Source organism: Elgaria multicarinata, chromosome 2 (genome assembly GCF_023053635.1).
Source record: "Elgaria multicarinata webbii isolate HBS135686 ecotype San Diego chromosome 2, rElgMul1.1.pri, whole genome shotgun sequence".
Taxonomy (NCBI): domain Eukaryota; kingdom Metazoa; phylum Chordata; class Lepidosauria; order Squamata; family Anguidae; genus Elgaria; species Elgaria multicarinata.
In genome coordinates, this window is record NC_086172.1 from 155,244,552 (window position 1) to 155,265,692 (window position 21,141).

General features: G+C 41.6%; 1 protein-coding gene across 1 annotated transcript in view; it reads left to right on the forward strand.

Annotated features, from left to right (window-relative positions):
* The first annotated feature begins 5,928 nt into the window (after positions 1–5,928).
* Positions 5,929–21,141, forward strand: part of SPATA7 (spermatogenesis associated 7) — a 53,931-nt gene continuing 38,718 nt past the window's right edge. The window contains exons 1-4 of the mRNA XM_063118483.1: positions 5,929–6,121; positions 8,111–8,185; positions 11,730–11,825; positions 20,456–20,503. Of these exons, the coding sequence (XP_062974553.1) occupies positions 5,929–6,121; positions 8,111–8,185; positions 11,730–11,825; positions 20,456–20,503 (412 nt within the window). The remainder of the gene's footprint in view (positions 6,122–8,110; positions 8,186–11,729; positions 11,826–20,455; positions 20,504–21,141) is intronic.

The following is a 21,141-nucleotide window of genomic DNA, read 5'->3' on the forward strand; positions in this document are numbered from 1 at the left end:
TCAAATACTTGTGGTGTATTGGGACCAAAATTAACATGGGAATTTATTTATTTTTTAATCTTTGTTGTTTACTAAATACAAGTAAAATAAATTTTCTCTTAGATTACCCGAGAACTTTTTACACTGAAAACCAAAGAGTTTCCAATGCAAATTAACCTAATTTGCATAGGAAAATTCCAACTCAAAATTTCCCCAGAAACTCTGCATCTCTAGCATAGGTTGCCCCATTGAACTTTTTAGGCTGTTCTTTGACCTGTTTCTTTCTCTCCTCTCTTCCTCCCATACTTGCTTTATGACCTGTTCAGTCCAGCAGTCTCCTGTCTTGCCTTCCATCTTATGGGCAAAGACCTTGGCTTTGGCTCCTAGCCTATTCTATCAGTTCTGTTCCTGCTTTCCAACTCTACTCAAGCCACCTAAAGCTTCTCAACTGCTAGAGCCCAATTCTGCAGGGACTCAGGATCACAGAACTACCCTGTACATTTAAGTTTTATAAAATTTTGGCAGAATACTCTTCCACTAGATGGAAGAGTGGAAGAACAGAGAAGTAATCTCTGTAGACATATAACTTCTACAGTAACTTCCATCACAGAATGTGTGCCACTGAGGTTGCACTAGTTTAGCTCTGAGGGTCAGACTGCCCACATGGATCATTAATTCCACCCTTGTTCAACAGAGCACTTGTCTATGCTGAGGTACAAGAGTTCCCTCAGTGACCTTTAGGAAACTCATTTAATTGAAGCTAATAAATCCAGCTCTGGGGCAATGGACTACTAGATTATCTTTGTTGTCTTTACCAGCTCTATGGTTCTAAGTGCCCAAGTGCTTAAAGTTAAGCCTTTTATTCAGAGCTTGAACTAAACAGTCCTGTGTTATTGCCTATTGAACTCTTCTACGTATTAAACTGTTTTATTTTTGGCCCTGGCTTAGCATGGAAACTCAGCACAATAGTTAAGCGTTTAAAAAAAAACACCTTGGCAATTGTATGATTCCATTGAGTGAAAATGGTTTGAGCCTCAGCAAGTTCAGCTAAAACAAAATGGGTGAACAGACGCTGGTCACACATGTAGAAACATTATTAAGACATGCGGTTTTGTGGGGACCGTGTTGGCATTGTGGCAGAGAGACCTGCACTCAGAGATATATTGGCTCTGAAGCTCAGTGGGGTGGCCTTTTGCAAGCCATTCTCTCAACCTAAATTACCTCAGAGGGTTGTTGTGATGATAAAAATTTAATAACTATATTTATAGACATTCTAAACTCTTTGGAAGAGGGATATGAATGATTAAGGGCATAATCCTATGCATGTTCAGAATGAAAAAGGCCTGCTACTCCCAGCATACCCCAGCCAGTATGGCCTGCTAGGGCATGCCGGGAGTTTTGGACTCTTGGAGATATGGCATGCTCAAAGTTGTGAAAAGAGAAAAAAAGAAGAACCTCCTGGAAAACCGAGGGTTGATCCATTGTCCTAACACTGTCAATCAGTATAGTATCACTAGCATTACACAGACTCAAAAAGAGTTGAACGGGTAAGCTTTCCACCCCCTGAACCAATCATTGAATCGATGCAATGGAAAATGTGTACTTCTCTTTAAAATTACCCCTAATTCCTTAGGGAGCCATAGCTCATAGTTCTAGTAAAGCAAGAAATAAAAATTGTGAAAGTTTTGAAAGCTCACCTGTTTTAGCAATCCATTAGAAATCAATAATAAATAAGAGGGCAATGAAAATTGAATTAATTTTTAGAGCTTTAGTACAAACCGCTTACCTTTTATTTTATACCATATGTCAGTTTGTTGCTTTAGAAGAATAAGAGAATGTGTAATCCTCCATGAGAAATGTATTAGTAGCCTTTATCTATTTAATGGATTATAAAGATTTTCCACAGCACATGTGGCAGAAACTGATACCCACCATAATTAAAAACATTTGCTCCCCGCCCCCACTAATGTTCCAGCTTTTCCAGTTCAAGATTAATTATGCATAGGTAAACTGTGAGAAGAGCAAGATTTTATTTCAAAGATTGTATTATTGTTACTTTAAATATGATGCCTTCGAGAAACTGGACTCCACAATACATGGAAATGCATGTCAGCTAGCCATCGCACTTAAAATCTTTTTCTTTTTTTTAATGTTAGGCAGGTTAAAATGTAGGGTGCTGCCAAATAGCACCTTCTGTGCATTTTACAGTTTACTAACACAGTCCACAATTGAAAGTTGTGACTCATGCTGCACCCCACTAACCCCCTTCTCCCCACACCAAGTCTTCGATTTGTACTAATGTGGATCAGCACAGCCCCTATCTTGCATGTGATTGGTATTTCTTATCACCTGAAAGCACTCTCAGGAAAAGATACTTCTTTAACCTGATTGACACTAGAATTTTCCCCATTTTAATTATGAACAGTTTTGAATGTCTGCTTCTGTAGCTTTTTAGAAATCTAGAATGGCAGCCAGTGGGCACATTAAGTGTCCAGTTTGTAAAGAAAATGAGATCCTTATTTTTTACTTTGACAAATCAGGGAGTAGAGTGGACGGAAAAGGGAAAGGAAATCTCATACTTCATATCTGACATTGCAAGTCCATATTTTTTACTTGTATATCACAGCTTACCAAAAAAATCTTCAAGGATGAAACCTTCAAAACCTATCCTTTTTTGCCATAGAATCCGTGATCTATTTTTTATGGGGTACATATGACCTACCACCTATATTAATGTTATGGAGGTGGAAATGCTTGACAGAAAGCAGAACATGTTTTCTTTTTATGTAGAAAAATTTATGCAGTTCAGATCCTATCATGGTATCAAACATTATCAGTACTGGATAACAGTCTATATTAGTTGATCTTTGAAAATGTGATAGATTGTATTCTCCCTTTTTCATGTGCTAATTTCCACTTTCCTTTCATTTTTGGATAGCTCTATGCTTAGCATTGCTTAGCATTGCTAAGCACTATGCACTAAGCATAGCTCTATGCTTAGCATTGCATCTGCATCAGTGTTTTTGTGCATCATAAGCTCAAAACACAAGCCCAGTTGGCAAGTGGAAGCACTATACAAATTTGCATCCTTCCTTATGCAGGTATTTATTTATGAAAGCTTTATACCTTGCCTTCCTGTTTAGAAACAACAACACTCAAGGTGGCTTACAATACTAAAGATTATAAACAGTCAATCAAGAACAAACGTACCAAAAATGTAGTAATTAAGAGACGAGGGCAGCCTGTGCAAATTCACAAATGTTCTAGGCAGCATAAAAGCAATCAACAGCTCAAAATGCCTGTTGGAACAAAAAGGTCTTTGTGATGCCTCTCTGAGGAATCCCACAGCTTAGGCGTGGCCAGAAAATGCTCTCTACCACATCCCCATCAAAGGCATTTGAAGGAATACAGAGGACAGCTTCGCAAGCAGGCTTTACTGAGCAGGCAAGCTCATATGGGAGAAGGCAGTTCTTTAGATACCCTGGTCCTAAGGCACTTAGGGCTGTAGAGATAATAATCTGTGCTTTAAATTGGGCAGAGAAATGGAGCAGAAGCCAGTTGCAGGACTTGTATGCTCTCTATGGGCTCATCTACACCTGCAGCCCTTTGGGAAGTGGGGAGGGACGATCACAGAGTTTTCCACTTCCGGGATCGTCCCTCAGGGGCCACACGCCAGCGAGTTGTCCCGGAAGTAAAGAGGAACGTTCTGGGACGAGGTGTTGTTGTTTTTAAAGGAGACAGTTGAGCGATTGCATGGGTGTGATCCTGCGTGAAGTTGAGTTTTTTTAAAAAACAAACAAAACACAAACACACAACAAACTCAGCACTGGAAGATGCTGAGTACCATCCCAAAGATGGCGAAAATGCTCTCCCCCGATGCCCACGGACTCCACACACACAGCTCTGTGCCAGTTTCCTGAGCCCTGCTACTCGTGGGAGGACCCCGGGAGGGAGAGCCACACCACCCGCGGAGCTTGGGATGGTCCCAAGACAGTGGGAAAAACGGGGGAAAAGCAGTTCCAGCTATCCCGGGAGAACTGAGAGATTGTCTCCAGTTCACCCCAGGATCAGCTGTGTGTCATTTGGGCACGCAGGGATGACCTCATGACCACCCTGGGATAAATGGCTGGTGTAAATTAGTCCTATAACTGGTTCCAGTCAATATCCTGGCCACTGCATTCTTGACAAGATGAATTTTCCAAACATTCTTCAAATACAGTCCCGTGTAGAGTATTTAACAATAGGAATAACAAAATGACTACCTCCTGTTCCAAATTATAGTCCTGAAATGAAGAAAGTGTGTGTGTGTGGAGTGGGATTAAGTTAACTAGGACTGGAATTTTGTGTGAAAGGGGGCTGTATTCTGAGACTCAGAACAAATTCTTGGACTCTGTATTCTTTGATTCTAAATGTTGGTGGAGCTTCTGGTTCCAGTAAAAAAACCCAAATAAGTCTGCCCACCCTTGCCTTAAAGAAATTGGAGAACTGGGGACAGAAAGTACTCTTTAAACTAGAGAGGTAATCAAGCAAACCAAAAACCTGGGACTAATTTATTAATAAAACATTTCTATGTCACCTTTGAACATGAAAAAGAGTCCTGCAACAAAAGGACACCTGCTCCCACTGCCCTTGCAAGGTAGGAGAGGCTGAGACATGTTTCCTTCCTAATTAATCAACAGCTGCTACCACCCACATGACTTTTACTATAGTCCTGGTGTCTCCAACATGGCAATTGTGGGCACCAATGTGTCCACGCACATCACTTTTGGTGCCTACCAGGCAACCTGCCCTTCCTGGATTTTTTTCAATTTCTAAAAAAAAATTAAAAACATTTTTTTTTAACTGTAAAGCTGGTATGATGCAATCAAAGTGCTATCCTCCAGCACTAACTTTATTTGGGTTCCAAAAGTAGTTTTGGAGCTCAGAACCTACCTCTGCCTTGTACTGAGGTTCTTGGGCATGTCACTTTTCTTTTAGTCTCACCAGTTTGCCTTCTGTAAAATGGGGGGGGGGGGTTGGTGACGGGCAACCCCCCTCACAGCAGCCATTTTGTGAGAGCACCCATAACATTGTCTCAAAATTGTTGGGGACCCCTGCCATAATCTGAACACAGGGGAATTCAGACGAGTGGTATTCTACATGAGAGAAGTGCTCCCCATAAGTAAACCAGGCTTCAAGTTCCCCATAGGTAGCCAAGTAACTTTAAACATGAGCATCGTTATGCATGCCAAGGTACATAGAATCTGTCAATGAGGGGAGTAAGCAGAGTTCCTCAAGGCAAATAGAGACAATGGAAAAACTAAACTACCCCATTTTCACTGTGTATCTCCTGGGGTGTAGGGGAGACGATTGATAAGGGGAAAGCAGATATCCAGTCAGTTAGGATCCTGGGCCTTGCTTGCTTGATCCAACACCTACACACATGATACCAGCACTTAGCTCCTTGCGTAGCCCAGGGAAGTAGCTTTAGGAGGTGTAAACATGAAGAGACCAAGCTCTGTCTGACCAAGCTCTTTGTGTATTCAGAAAAGCGCATGGACTAAGTGGGTTGCCTACTTTGCTGTTAAGGAGGTAGGAGTCTTTGGCAGACGCAATGGTGGATAGTGGCCAGTCCGACTGGTAGGACAGAAAGCGGGTCAGCAGAGGCAGAGCCAAGGGGTCAGTGGACCTGGAGCCACTGATGTCTATTTTGTTACTCAAGCCTCCTCCTTTGCAAAGTCTCTTACCTTGATTCAGAAGGTCCGAGTGCATCACAGTTGGCTTTGCTCTGGGAGAAAAAACGTTTGGCCTCTTCCTCCCCTTACAGCGACACCTATCTTCTACTCACCACCCCTAGAAGAACTGTGTCCACAGAGCTTTCAGAGATATAGCTAGTACCATCTTTCAGGCAAAGGTTATCAGCAAGACTCAGCCTAGAGAGGAAAAAAAGGGTTTGAAGAGAACAACAGGATGGAGGTGTGTGGACTGTGTGGAGTTGGTCAGCAAAGCTCAGGAAATTCTTACTTTTGTGGAGAAAGGGTGGTAGTTGTCACACTTGAATCTGCACTGGGAGAGAAGGAGTGGAGCTTGAGCACGAAGCTTTCAGAGGCAATACTGATCCCATTGCGCATCTTCTCTGAATGGCGCTTCCCGGAAAATGGAGGTTGGGAAAAGGCACAAATGGCGTGTGTGGAGCATGTCAGTGAACTACAGATAAGCATCTTGGCACTGGGTTCACTGGGAGATTAGTAGCCTCAAGGTATAAGAATTCCTGAAGAGACAAGTAGTTGGGAGTGTTCTGTCATTATCCTCCAAGGCGGTTTACAACAATAAAATATCAATACAATTAAAAAGAGCATTTAATGCCAAATTGAAACAGGTAAAGAAAACCAAAGCTAGATAAGATTTAAACATATTAAAAGTCTGATGGGACAACAAAAATCGTTAACTTGCCTACCTAAATAACAACAGGAGGACGATCTAAATGCAAATCTATGCCTATAAAATACTCAGTACAATTGAATGAATTTGATATGTAATATTTCTCTTATAAGAGCAGGTAGTATACATCATTGAATTCTGTTACATTAGAATTCATCTATACAGCAGTACTTGTTGCAGTGTGTGGAGTGGTTCATCCAGAGGTGGAAATTATTTCTTGACATCGGAGTAGTTGCCTCCATAACACGTAGCCTAATGGATAAATGCTTAGAAACTAATAGGTGCAGTAATTTCTTAAAGCTCATGTTGAAACTTCCTAGGGAATAGATGGAAGCTTTCTATAGCCTCTTTGTTTTTGGCTTTGTTTATGCAAAATGGGATCTGCATACATTTTGAGAACATTAAAAGCATGTGAAAGAGCTCATGTAATTGAGTATCTCACTTTCTAAGTAATTATGAAGACATTGCATGAACTGGGTGGAAATATTGCTTTAACACAACTATGGAGAAAGCAATCCTGCTTGACAGTATCTAAAAGATCATATAGCAGGAGCCCCCTCAATCCAAGTGGAAAATTAGTTTGGGTAGTGTTTTCCATGACTCCTAATAGCCAACATAGGTGGTGAATTCCACCAAGATTGTAGTCAAAATGGGTCTACTGAGAAACGACATCCAACATTTGCAGATGTACATTTTTTAAAAAAAACACTAAAAACTAAATGGGTGACACCCCTGCCGTCCAAGCAAGCCAGTGAGGATTGGGCATGCTCAAAACCCATGGAATGTAGAAGGGTAGTTGGAAAAGAAAAACACGGGAGATGAAATGCACTGCTAGGAGGGAATGGTTGGCTGGAACTCTGAACAGGAATACTCCTTTTATATTGCAACATTTTGTTGTAGGTTCTATCTGTCCTTTTATTACTAAACCTTTTCGGAGCACAAGACTCTAACATCTTTGACTCTCACTCTCTTATGGTTTTGGTGGCTTGGATATATGTAACAGCAAACTATGGTTTGCACACATCCACTTCCTCTCTTCACCTTGTACCCTCTCTGATTTTTCTGAACCAGCCAAGCAAGGTCTTGGTCCATTTAGATGTAATATGGAAACAGATGCCGGAGAGAAAACCAATGGGAGAACAAAGAATACAAGCACAATAGGACTTCTGTTATTGGGATATGATATTTCTGTAGGACTCGGGCATTAAAATCAAGTTCCATCTCCCAGTGAATATGTCCATTGCTTCTGTAGTCTGTTTTCTACCTCAGCTCCAAAACAATGGTACTAAATAGCTTAAAACCCATAGTAAAGTTGCTTTGATTATGCGAAGAGGAATAATAACTACGTTCATTTTAAATTGAGAGGGAAATTATGTGTTTTCATTTTCCATTTACATTCCAATCTTATGCAGCGTTAAGCATGCCTAAGCCCATTGAAACATTTTAATGTATGGGGTTGGACTCAAAGTGAATGAGTTTCCAGAGGGATAACAGCAAAACCAAAGAAGAGTCTTGTGGCATCTTAAAGACTAACAAAATTATTCTGGCATAAGCTTTCAAATAAGTGTTTTAACAGAGATTCTGTTGGGTGTCCTGTTGGTATAATAACATTAAATTAAGGTCACCTCTTCTGTAGTTTGATTATTCTATTGCTGTTTGCTGAAAGTTGTATTTTTTTTCCTTATCATTTTCTTTCTTTCATTTATTTTAGTGATTGAATTCCAAGCCATTCCTAGGTATGGACCAGCAAGCCCATTCAAAGGACATTTAAGTACCAAGAGTAATGGTAGGTAATTTACATGATGTGGCAAAGATTTTTAAAAATGGTTTTGCATAAAATATTAATTGTGATGTCAATAGGGAAAAATATTGAAGCATTAGTTTGATTGAGATTGTAATAATGTTATCAATTAGTTGCAACTTCTTTGGTTTATCAGAAAATTAAGATGAAATTCTACAGGATGCTACCCGAATAACAGAAGTTTCCAATATTAGAGGCTTCTGAGAATCGAATACTCTGCTGGGCAGAAGGAGTGACAGAGGCTTTTTTCGCCTCTCTCACCCCCTAACACTTTTTCTGCTAGGTGGGCCTTTGAGCCTGTCTAGTTGACTCATGTGCTGGGAGCAGGGGCTGGGGCTGAGAGGCCTTTGGATCCATGGCCTCTGCCTGTCCCACTCACTAGAGATTAGGGCTGTACAAGCTTTGGGCCTCGCAGATCCGCCATGTTATGATGGATCTGACATTTCCTCTCACAGCCCTAGGCCCCTGTACAGCCTACAACTCCCAGCATGCAGTGCCTGGGAGAGCTGGACTTACCGGGGCCAGGAGCAGAGGCTATGTATGTCCTCGCTGCCACTATTGGCCACTCCTTGGTGCGATCCTTTCGCACAATCAGCGCCTGTCAATGGCATCAGGGAAGGTGGCAATCGTACGAGGAAGGCAGCGATCACACCGAGGAGCGGCCAATGGCAACGGCGAAGACATGTATAGCCTCTGCTCCCGGGTCCCTAAAAGTCCAGCCCTCCCAGGCTATCAATGGCTACTAGTCCAGATGGCTATCTGCTACCTCCAGTATCAGAAGCAGTATGCTTATCTACACCATTTGCTGGGGAGCATGGGCAGGAGGACGCTGTTGCACTCACGTCCTGCTTCTGGGTTTCTTGTAGGCAGCTTTCGGTGGTAGCTTAGAGGGGTGAGTAGGGGGGATGGGGAAACTCAAGTGGGTATTTCCATGCCTGAGGCCATAGATAGCCAGTATCCTTTGAGCCCTGAGACACTGACTAGGGCCCATGGGATTGCTCTCCATGCTGAAAGCTGAACATTATTCAGTGCAAGAATATCAGCTGAATAAAAGTGTTTAGTCCTTTTGCTGTCTTGTTTCTGACCAGTTAAAGACACATCTCGGTGTAGAAAATAGTTTATAAAGCTTAGCTAAATAGCTTTCTAAAACTCCCTCTTAAATGGCTAGTCTTGTTGAGCCATCCAAGCTTGGTGCCCTTCAAATACGTTAGACTATAATTCATAACATTCCCAATGGCCCATTGTGACTGGGATTAAAATCTACATATTTGTTTTATGAATAATGAGTTTCTTGCCTCACCGGTTAGTTGATCAGTGGTTTCATTCCTGTTTGGCCTGAAATCTGCTGTCAGGGACTTCAGCCTGCAGTCATCCAACCACTTTACTCCAAGATAGTCACATTGACTTCATAATGGGGCTATTCTGGAGTAGCTGTTTTGAGGATCTCATCTTAGTTTCATATACAAGGTTATGTTTTGCTGCTTTGGCTGTTAAAATTACATCTCAGAAACGTCACTGAAATGACTCTGTGATTAGTGCTTGGGGTGTTCATGGCTGGATCACGGAAGGGATTGCATTCTAGTGTAAGTATTGATTTTATTCTGCTTAGTTATTCAATGTGCCAGTTTAACCATTCACAGTGCCTTTCTACCATTTGCTGGGTGCTAGGTGGGGGGAGCCTTATGGAGTTAACAAATCAAGAACATTTTGCAACGGTCAGAAAACAGGGGTGGAAGGTGCAGAGATGGAAGCCAAAGCGCTGATGGCGTTAGAGCAGGAAAGCTATTTATCCAGTAGAAGCCCACTTACTGCTTGCAATAAGAGGTCTTTCTAAGTGCAACTGGAGCTTTCTCATGTCAGAAATGTTAAGGCAGCCTTCCCCAACCTAGTACTCTCTAGATGTGTTGGACTGCAACTCCCATCTTTCCCAGCTAGCATGTCTATAGGCTGAGAATGATGTGAGTTACAGACCAACACATCTGGAGGGCACCAGTTTGGGGAAGCTGGGTTAAGGACACTGAAAGTAATGTCACCCCCTTTAAACTAAATCTGTTTAATCACAAGAGAAACATGTGTGAAAATATTTGGCTAATTAAGGCTCATTATGTTCAGAGCCCTGAAACAGCTTTTAATTTATTTGAACATGCTGTTAATTAAAACCAGGATCTTAGCTTAGATGAGAACATTTTAAATATATTGCTCTGTGGAGCTTCCATCCAGGTTTCTGATCAGAACCAATCCTGCCTGTAACACTACAGCACCTGGTGTTTCCAGACCATCCCTCCTCCCAGCTTAGATGAAACGTACAAGGTATCTTCCTCCTGTTGTAAAACAAGCACCTCATAGGAAGCACCACTAATCTTGGGAAGGATTCTCAAGGACCAAGATACCTAAAGGACCACCTCCTACCACATGAGCCTGCCTACTCTGTTAGACCAGCCTTCACCCACATGGTGCCCTCCAGATGTTTTGGACTAGGGCTCTCGGCATTCCTGACTATTGGCTATGCTAGCTGGGCAGCTGAAGTCCAAAACATCTGGAGGACAACAGGTTGGAGAAGGCTTTGGGGAGGACGTCTTGCACATTCTGCACCACCTGGACTTTGGTTGTCAAGAACACATAGTAGCGTCTTTTCCATTGTCATGCCTAGATATTGGAACATCTTGTTCTGAGAGTTTCATCCAGCTCCCTCCCTAAAGATGCTTTGAACCAAAGTGAAGACCTCCTGTTTAGTTGGTTTGGTTTGACTCTGCCTAACTCTCTGTTATTTCTTTTATTATCAGTGGATAGTATTCAATTTCACCCCAGTGCTAATGCTAATGACACTGTGCTAGCATAAACAAACCCTTGCACAATGCTTGTTAGGGCAATGGGGGAAAATGGCGATTTTCTGCCAAGCGTTGGCAGTGGCGCAAAATTCAGCAGCAATTCAGCTTTTTCCTATTGCCCCAGTGAGCCCTAGTTATGTTGTGCAAGCGCTGGTTTCCATTACCACAACATCACAAGTGCTAGCGCAAGGATAAATTGGATAATGCCCTGCGTCTCTTGTTTTTTTTGTATTTTAACGGCTTTTAAATTTTTGATGTAAGCTGCCTTGGGCACCTCTAAATTGAGGTGGAAGTTGGGGTGTAGACATATATTTAATCAACAAAATAATTAGATAAAAGTTGCTGGCCTTGCCAGATCCTTTTGCCAGCCCGCAGATGCTCAGCCTATGAATGAAGTTGTCTCCATGAAAAAGCAAAATTGAAACAAAGAGGGCAGAGGTAGGCCATCACTCTTGTTCCTTGGGCGCAGTCCTCCGGGAAGCCCTCTTGAAAATGAATGGCTGTTGTAGGAGAACACCGACTGTTCATTCCAAGGTTCTTGTGTGTGGAGCAGGCCCCTGGTTGACTCTGGTCTTGGTTGCTTTTTCAGTGCCCTCTTTGCACTCTGTGTTTCCTCTTTTGAACTTTGTATTTGTTTCTGCAACTAGGTGGAAAATATTGTCACCTTTCTTATAATGCTGCAATCTGTTTTAACTTTATAGCTTTCTGCATCGACTCCTCTTCCCGCAGACTAAGTAACCAGTACCTGATCAGGGATCACATGGCTGTCCATTACAATAAAATCCTTTCAGCCAAAGGTAAATATGTTCATATTTGAGCTCTGTACAACCATTTTGAACTCTTTAAGTTTTGGAACTCCCAGCATGTGTGGTGTGGGGGTTAGAATGTCGGACTAGGACCAGGGAGACAGGTTCAAATCCCCACTCAGCCACAAAGCTTGCTAAATCACCATCTCTCAGACTGACCTACCTCGCAGGATTAGTGTGAGGATAAGGCGCAAGAAATAAGCAGAAGTAAGGGGAAAGAGTGCTCTGGCCCCATCCATTGGCCAAAGGAACAAGTGCCATCAGTTGCTATTCAAGCAGGAACACCAGCAACGGAAGATCAGCCTGGCCGAAGGTGCAGTTCAGTGCCTGCTTATAGCCCATACACCTTGTTCTGGCTTTGAAGAACTGTTCTCCATTCTCATACTTTTCCCTCCACTCCCTTTCCCTGTGTGTCATTTTAGTTTAGTTTATAGGAGACAATAATTGTCTAAAAATGCAGTAAATAAATAATAATTAATGATAATCAATGAGTGGGTGGGAGAAAAACTTAGATGGTACCCTAAGCTCCTGGGAGGAAGGGCTTTATAAAAATGTAATAAAGAAATAAATACACATGTAGAATGTTCCAGTGGTTCACCTGTTTGGTTGTGCAATGCAACCACTTGATGCAGTAAGATGTTGTGTGTGGTCCTGCAAAGTATCAAAGTGGTTCTTCCTTTCATTGGAGAGCACCAACTTGCCTGCTCTGGTGCACAATTTGAGTTGGGAAGTGCATGAGAGATGGATTAGATATTTTCCGAAATTCTTTTGATATCCAAGTTTCGTGCTGAGCCAAGGTTCAGTTTGTCAGGTGTACTATTACACTACTACACCTATGTTTAGCACCAGCACTGTGCTAGGCACTGTGCGCTTAGAGACAAGAGAAATGGCATGCAATTGTGGCTCTATCGTGGTGGGAATAACACCTAGGAGTGTAGGGTTACAAGGGTTATAGTATAGCCAGTGTAGGGTTACAAGTCTATATAGCAATTGTGCCTAAGTTTTTTTGCAAGTATGCCACAAGTCAAGCCTCAGGTATGTGAGCCATGCCAAGCTAGAAGCTTCCATGCCACAGAACCCCCCCCCCCCCAGCCTGCATGGTATTGTCCAAAATATGCAGTGTTGTCTTCGTTTAAACTGCAGGTTCACCCTATTTCCTGTTCTTCACTATTCCCCTTACCACCTTCTTATATGGGTTGATTATTTAGGAATGCAGTTTTCCTTTAATCTGTGTATTATTATTTTTAAAAAATATATCACTGACATTTAAAGGCTGCCATTTTAGAATAGAAAAGTGCCAGAACCTATCTTTGCCAGCATGCGACTGAGTATTTGAAATGCTAAATTAAATAAGTATTTATGCGTTTTGAGAAGATATTATTCCACATACACATACACCCCCTCTAAAAATTATGGCAAAAATAAAAGCGCTAGACTGGATACATCCTGTGCCAATATGTCAGTTTAAAGATGTTATATCATTAACCTACATCTTTTGCCATTCTTTTGATTGCTGAACAGATACTCATTATCCAAAGATGGTGCTGTATCGTAATTAATATTTGGCTCAAGCATCTTAGCATTAATTATCCTCTCTTTTTTTACCCATTGCATTAAATCATAATACTCATATTTTCACCATATATGCAACTATAATATATGGTTCTATACTTTAAAAAAACACCTCTGATCTCTTATAAAGAAGTTCTAGATGTTAAGTAGCAACAAAATAAAAATAACAGTACATGTCTATTCAGAAGTAAATCCTGTTGAATTTAGTGGGGCTTCCTACCAGGTAAGTGGGTAGAAGATTGCAGCCTAAGCCTTGTAGTTTAAGCTACATAGTCAGCAAATAAAACTCTCTTTTAAAAAGTATATATAATTTCAAATGCTGGTGTGGCAGCAAAATACAACCTCTCAATATCATCTGCATTATAGTCTATTTATCTGACCTAAAGGGGTTTATTTTCATATTAATCATTCTTATTTAAAGAGGCTTCTTTAAAGTTCACATCTATTTGCATGCTTCATTGTACAACATTAATTCTATGCTCCTGATCCTATAAACATCAACGCTGGCTAACTTGGACATAATGTAAGTTCGCGTTGTCATCTTCATGTCACACTGTCAATCAGAACTTTGCATTTTCAGCCATCATATATTAAATAAAAATAGCTGGTACCAGGCCTGAAAGTGGACCAGCACCATCACTTACCTTACATTGGGTACATTTATTTCTGGGGATGCATTCTAGGCAGGGAGAAAGGTTAAAAAAAAAAAAGCAAATAGCCACTGCTATTTGTCCTGAAAACAGAGTAAGGGGGAACCTAAAGATGTGGGTTATTTTTATTTGCTCAGGGTTATGCCAGTTGGGACAGGCCCCGAGTCCTTCCCTCCTCTATGTAAGAATCTGACTAACATATCGGGAGAGAAGGTGCACAAACGACTTTACAGAAGGTGAGCAAGGCTAATAATATTCATTGTAGAAGAGAATACTAATGCAGGAGGTGTAAGGTAGGGGGCAATACCTTGAGCCCTGGTGCAAAAGCTGCCCCTTTAATGAATGCTAACCAGCACAGACGCACTCCAGGTTTCCAAACTAGAGACAAAATAGATGTGGAGAAAGTGTCAACAGAAGTTGCCAGCTGTTTACTTTTAGAGGGTGGGGTTGTGGTACTGCCTCACTCACTTCTCAAAGTGGTCCTCCAAGAAAACTAGTTGCTAATGAGGATTCTAAAAACTTGAAAAGTTACAAAAATTATGAACATGCAAATTGAACATACTAAATTTGCACATCTCATTTGTGTTCTATGCAGCAGATCATTTATCTCTGTAATTGGAGTGGGGGGATGTGATATTTTGTATGTAATTTATTTTTCTAAGGTGATACTCCAGATAGAAACAGCTAAGGTAAGAAGACAAAGGAGGGAAAAGGAGAAGAATATAGAAGAGGAGTCGGTGGTTCTCCAATTGTTGTTGGATGCAACTCCAGTCTTCCCAGACCATTGGCCATACTGGCTGGAGCTGATGGGAGTTAGAGTATAACAATATCTGGACGGCCATAGGTTCCACGCCTCGATGTAGCCTAATTATTATAGCACAGTCCAATAGGCTGAAACATCCTCCTGGCTCTTCCACAGGACGAATGCAGTATCTTTTATTTATTTATTTAGATTTGTACCCTGCCTTTCTACCAAGAAAAAATGGCACTCCTAGCATATTATAACCATATACCCCTGTGCTCGTGATGTTTGGTTTCTTTCAGTCCTAGTGGACCAGTTCCACAGCTTGTCTGGAAGCCACATTACTTACTTACTAAACATGGGCAGAGTTTGCAGCATTGAAGGATTGTATAGCTCTTTCTATCACCATGCCAACCCATCACTTTTCTTCGTTACCTTGTCATGGTGCTGGAGCTTGAGCACCTCAAGGATGCCATGAGCTAAACCGTGAAGGGACACCCAAGACGGGAAGGTCATGGCAGAGAGGTCAGACTAAATACGATCCCTGGGGAAGGTAATGGCAACCCACCCCAGTACTCTTGCCATGAAAACTAAATGGATCAGTACAACCAGAGATATGTCGGTATACCAACGGAAGATAGGACCCCCAGGTCGGAAGATGGTCAAAATGCTACTGGGGAGGAACAGAGGATAAGTTCAACTAGCCCCAGACGTGATGACGCAGCTAGCTCAAAGCCGAAAGGACGGCTAGCGGCCGACGGTGCTGGTGGTGAACGACGAATCCGATGTTCTAAAGGTCAACACACCATAGGAACCTGGAATGTAAGATCTATGAGCCAGGGCAAATTGGACGTGGTTATTGGCGAGATGTCAAGATTAAATATAGATATATTGGGTGTCAGCGAACTGAAATGGACCGGAATGGGCCACTTCACATCAGATCAGCACCAGATCTACTACTGTGGACAAGAGGATCACAGAAGAAACGGAGTAGCCTTCATAATTAATAATAAAGTGGCTAAAGCAGTGCTTGGATACAATCCAAAAAACGATAGAATGATCTCAATTCGAATTCAGGGTAAGCCATTTAACATCACAGTGATCCAAATATATGCCCCAACCATAGATGCTGAAGAAGCAGAAGTAGATCAATTCTATGAGGATCTGCAGCACCTACTGTATAATACACCAAAAAGAGATGTTATTTTCATTACAGGAGACTGGAACGCTAAGGTGGGCAGTCAAATGACATCTGGAATTACAGGTAAGCATGGTCTAGGAGAACAAAATGAAGCGGGACATAGGCTGATAGAATTCTGCCAGGACAACTCACTGTGCATAACAAACACTCTCTTCCAACAACCAAAAAGATGGCTTTATACATGGACGTCACCAGATGGCTGACACCGAAATCAGATTGACTACATCCTTTGCAGCCAAAGGTGGCGGACATCTATACAGACAATAAAAACAAGTCCTGGAGCTGACTGTAGTTCAGATCACGAACTTCTTATTGCACAATTTAGAATCAAACTAAAGAGAATAGGGAAGACCCACAGATCAGTTAGATATGAGCTCACTAATATTCCTAATGAATATGCAGTGGAAGTGAAGAACAGATTTAAGGGACTAGATTTAGTAGATAGGGTCCCGGAAGAACTATGGACAGAAGTTTGCAACATTGTCCAAGAGGTGGCAACAAAAAACATCCCAAAGAAAAAGAAAACCAAGAAGGCAAGATGGCTGTCTGCTGAGACACTGGAAGTAGCCCAAGAAAGAAGGAAAGCAAAAGGCAACAGTGATAGGGGGAGATATGCCCAATTAAATGCAAAATTCCAGAGGTTAGCCAGAAGAGATAAGGAATTATTTTTAAACAAGCAATGCGCGGAAGTGGAAGAAGACAATAGAATAGGAAGGACAAGAGACCTCTTCCAGAAAATTAGAAATATCGGAGATAAATTCCAGGCAAAAATGGGTATGATCAAAAACAAAGATGGCAAGGACCTAACAGAAACAGAAGAGATCAAGAAAAGGTGGCAAGAATATACGGAAGATCTGTATAGGAAGGATAATAATATTGGGGATAGCTCAGACGGTGTGGTCAATGAGTTAGAGCCAGACATCCTGAAGAGTGAGGTCGAATGGGCCTTAAGAAGCATTGCTAATAACAAGGCAGCAGGAGACGACGGTATCCCAGCTGAACTGTTTAAAATCTTGCAAGATGATGCTGTCAAGGTGATGCATGCCATATGCCAGCAAATCTGGAAAACACAAGAATGGCCATCAGACTGGAAAAAATCAACTTATATCCCCATACCAAAAAAGGGAAACACTAAAGAATGTTCCAACTATCGTACAGTGGCACTTATTTCACATGCCAGCAAGGTAATGCTCAAGATCCTGCAAGGTAGACTCCAGCAATTCATGGAGCGAGAATTGCCAGATGTACAAGCTGGGTTTAGAAAAGGCAGAGGAACTAGAGACCAAATTGCCAATATCCGCTGGATAATGGAGAAAGCCAGGGAGTTCCAGAAAAACATCTATTTCTGTTTTATTGACTATTCTAAATCCTTTGACTGTGTGGATCATAACAAACTGTGGCAAGTTCTTGGTGGTATGGGGATACCAAGTCATCTTGTCTGCCTCCTGAGGAATCTGTATAACGAACAAGTAGCAACGGTAAGAACAGACCACAGAACAATGGACTGGTTTAAGATTGGGAAAGGAGTACGGCAGGGTTGTATACTCTCACCTTATCTATTCAACTTGTATGCAGAACACATCATGCGACGTGCTGGGCTTGACGAATCCAAGGCTGGAGTTAAAATTGCAAGAAGAAACATTAACAACCTCAGATATGCAGATGACACCACTTTGATGGCTGAAAGCGAGGTGGAGCTGAGGAGCCTTATGACAAAGGTGAAAGAAGAAAGTGAAAAAGCCGGGTTGCAGTTAAACCTCAAAAAAACCAAGATTATGGCAACTAGCTTGATTGATAACTGGCAAATAGAGGGAGAAAACGTGGAGGCAGTGACAGACTTTGTATTTCTGGGCGCAAAGATTACTGCAGCCAGGAAATCAGAAGACGTTTACTTCTTGGGAGGAGAGCAATGACAAATCTTGATAAAATAGTTAAGAGCAGAGGCACCACACTGACAACAAAGGTCCGCATAGTTAAAGCAATGGTAGTCCCCGTAGTAACCTATGGCTGCGAGAGCTGGACCATAAGGAAAGCTGAGCGAAGGAAGATGGATGCTTTTGAACTGTGGTGTTGGAGGAAAATTCTGAGAGTGCCGTGGACTGCAAGAAGATCAAACCAGTCCATACTCCAGGAAATAAAGCCAGACTGCTCACTTGAGGGAATGGTATTAAAGGCAAAACTGAAGTACTTTGGCCACATAATGAGAAGACAGGATACCCTGGAGAAGAGGCTGATGCTAGGGAAAGTGGAAGGCAAAAGGAAGAGGGGCCGACCAAGGGCAAGATGGATGGATGATATTCTGGAGGTGACAGACTTGACCTTGGGGAAGCTGGGGGTGGCGACAGCCGACAGAAAGCTCTGGCGTGGGCTGGTCCATGAAGTCACGAAGAGTTGGAAATGACTGAACGAATAAACAACAACAACCTCACATATATACACACACACACAATTCCCAGGGGGGTGGGTGGGGTAGTTAGGAGAGCACGAGTGGGCCTGCAACATTTGGAGAGTTGGATCGTGCTGAAGGTTGCATGAAATTTGGTTGAGAGCTGTCCTAATATGCAATGAAGTTACATGATGGGAGAGTTAGTTCTGGGAAGGGAGGAGCCAAATGGCTGTTGTTCCTATCTTGGCTAATGGAGGAGGCCTCTAACTTAGCTTTCCCTCTGGTGGCTGCTGATGGAGGCAGTTCTGGCTGGGGATGAGCCAAATGGCTGCTGACCTCACCTGAACTAACAGAATGGAACTTGCTGTCTTACTTTTCTTTTTGAAGTACTCAGGTGGAATGGCTGTCTTAACTCTGAGACAGAGAGCCCCCTTCCCCTTTCAGAGCTAACCATGGTATTTTGTTATGTTTACAAAATGTTACAAGATTCTGCTTGCAAATTCCGGTTTGAAGTGTACCCTGGTTACCGTTGACATCTGTGTAGGTGCAATGCTGCACCATAGTTAGCTCCCAAAGGGGGAGGGAACATTTGTGGGCAGAACACTGCGGAGGGCAACTGAAGGAATGTCTGAGCCTGCAGCATGCTTTCAGTTTATTCACGATGGCGATACGCACCAAGCTTGTGCTTCCCAATTGCTTCTCATATCCCTTCCCTGCTCTCATATCCAACAGAATTCTACATTTGCCCCATGGCAAGAGGTGAGGAGAGAAATTAATTTCTTAGTAAACAATCACAGTCCAGTGCAGAGTTCGATATTGTTTATTTATTTTCTTTTATTACTTAGTACATTTATCCCCCACCTTTCTATCATGGAACTCATACAAGGAGTCAGTGCCAGCTCACTTCCCCTTGAGCAAGATGCTCTCAGTGGGCCTCTTTTCCCTTCTCACCACCACCATTGTCTGGGCCAGAGTGAGAGACAGGTGAACAAGCAGGTTGCATTGATGAAAAGAGGAGAAATTCCAAGGATCTCTCATCAGTGGTCCCCTGTTCGGATGTGGACCCTTGGCAGGTGCCTAAACTTCCCTACCTTTGACACTGGCCCTGCAAAGAGTTCTCAGGTCTCCCATGAATAGTCTTTCCCCATCTTTCAGCCTTTCTAATGTTTGGGCAATGTGAGTCCAATCAGTAGACCAAGCAATCAGCTGACCATAATTTGCTAAGTGTCACCAATGTAACTATGTCATGGCCCTCACAACATGCCCTGGGCTTGAAATCAGTGGGTTTAAGCCTACCAGCTCATTGCTTGGTTGTGATTATATTAATCCCTAATTGAGAAGAGGAAGAGAGCACAGATTTTAAATGCTACTTTGGGTGCCAAAAGTTTCTAGTGAGGATTCTGATTCATATGTGAGGATCTCACTTGATAAATAGACTAAAACTACCTCATCCTTTCAGATGGGACTTATTCATAGGATTAACTGTTATTGGAAACTAGATATATTATATGTTTCTGAGTGTTGACTTGAATAGATACACAATTAGAATATGGTGATCTGGTAATTCTAATGTTACTTCTTTTCCATGCATCACTACCCACAGACCAACTGCTTTTTGGTCAGGAATATTCAGGTTCTCTATTCATTAAAGCCTCAGAACAGAACAAACATTCTTTATTCAGCATTACTATGTTGGGAACAGTGTATATATTTATATATCCAGCACTACAGTTACAGACTGCTCTGTTCTATAATAGAGTTCTATTTTCCATAGATGCAGAAGTATATCACAGTGTAAATCTCCTGTAAAGGCCGGTCACAAGTTATTTCTTTCTTTAACCACTAATTCTAATTCTATTTCTTTCCTTAACATCTAATTGAATCCATTGAAACAAAAAGTAACATATTTAAAAGCACAAACAAGCTGTTATGTTTAGTTATAGAAGGTTTCATTTTGTTAGCTACTTTGGTGAAAGCATGTTCTATTGATAGCCAATGTAATGCAATGACGATTGCAAGTCTTAAACAGCTAGTTTATTCATTCACTTCAATTGTGTTGTTTCTTTTCAGCTGCTGTAGACTGTTCAGTACCAAAAAGCAGGTTAAACAGCATAAAATGTAAGTATTTCCATAAGTATTTCCTTTGAGGTAATCAATTCTTTAAAAAAAATAATCTTAAGGTATAACATTAATTTTTAGCAATAACTATCCTGAGTTTTATAGTTTTAGACTGTAAGGCAGAAAATCTAGTTCCATTCTTGTCCTGCAGAGTGCACACACGCACACACAAAAACCAGCACAATACATTTTTCGTTTTCTGAGACCATTAAGAGCCCCTTTTAGCTTTTGTTTTCTTGGTTTTCTCGCCTTCATTTCTAGTTCTAGAGCTGTGTGGGGTCAAACGCGTGTGGTTTAAACCCTTGCCTAGAAGGCAAGACCAACCACACAACTCTTTCATAGATCCATGACAAAGCTTCAGATAGAAAGTTAGGGTTCTTCCCAGGTGATTAAAATGGGATTTGTTTGAGTAAGTATGATACTCACAATAACTCAGACCCATCAGCACAACATCCCATCTTTAAACAGTGAAGAAAGTTTATTATATCAAATTACTATTATATACAATTTATTTATTTATTTATTTATTTTATTACATTTATATACCGCCCCACAGCCGAAGCTCTCTGGGCGGTTGGAAAAATCATTATACAATTTAAAATTCAACTAATGGACCATCAAAAGTTAAATAATTTTCC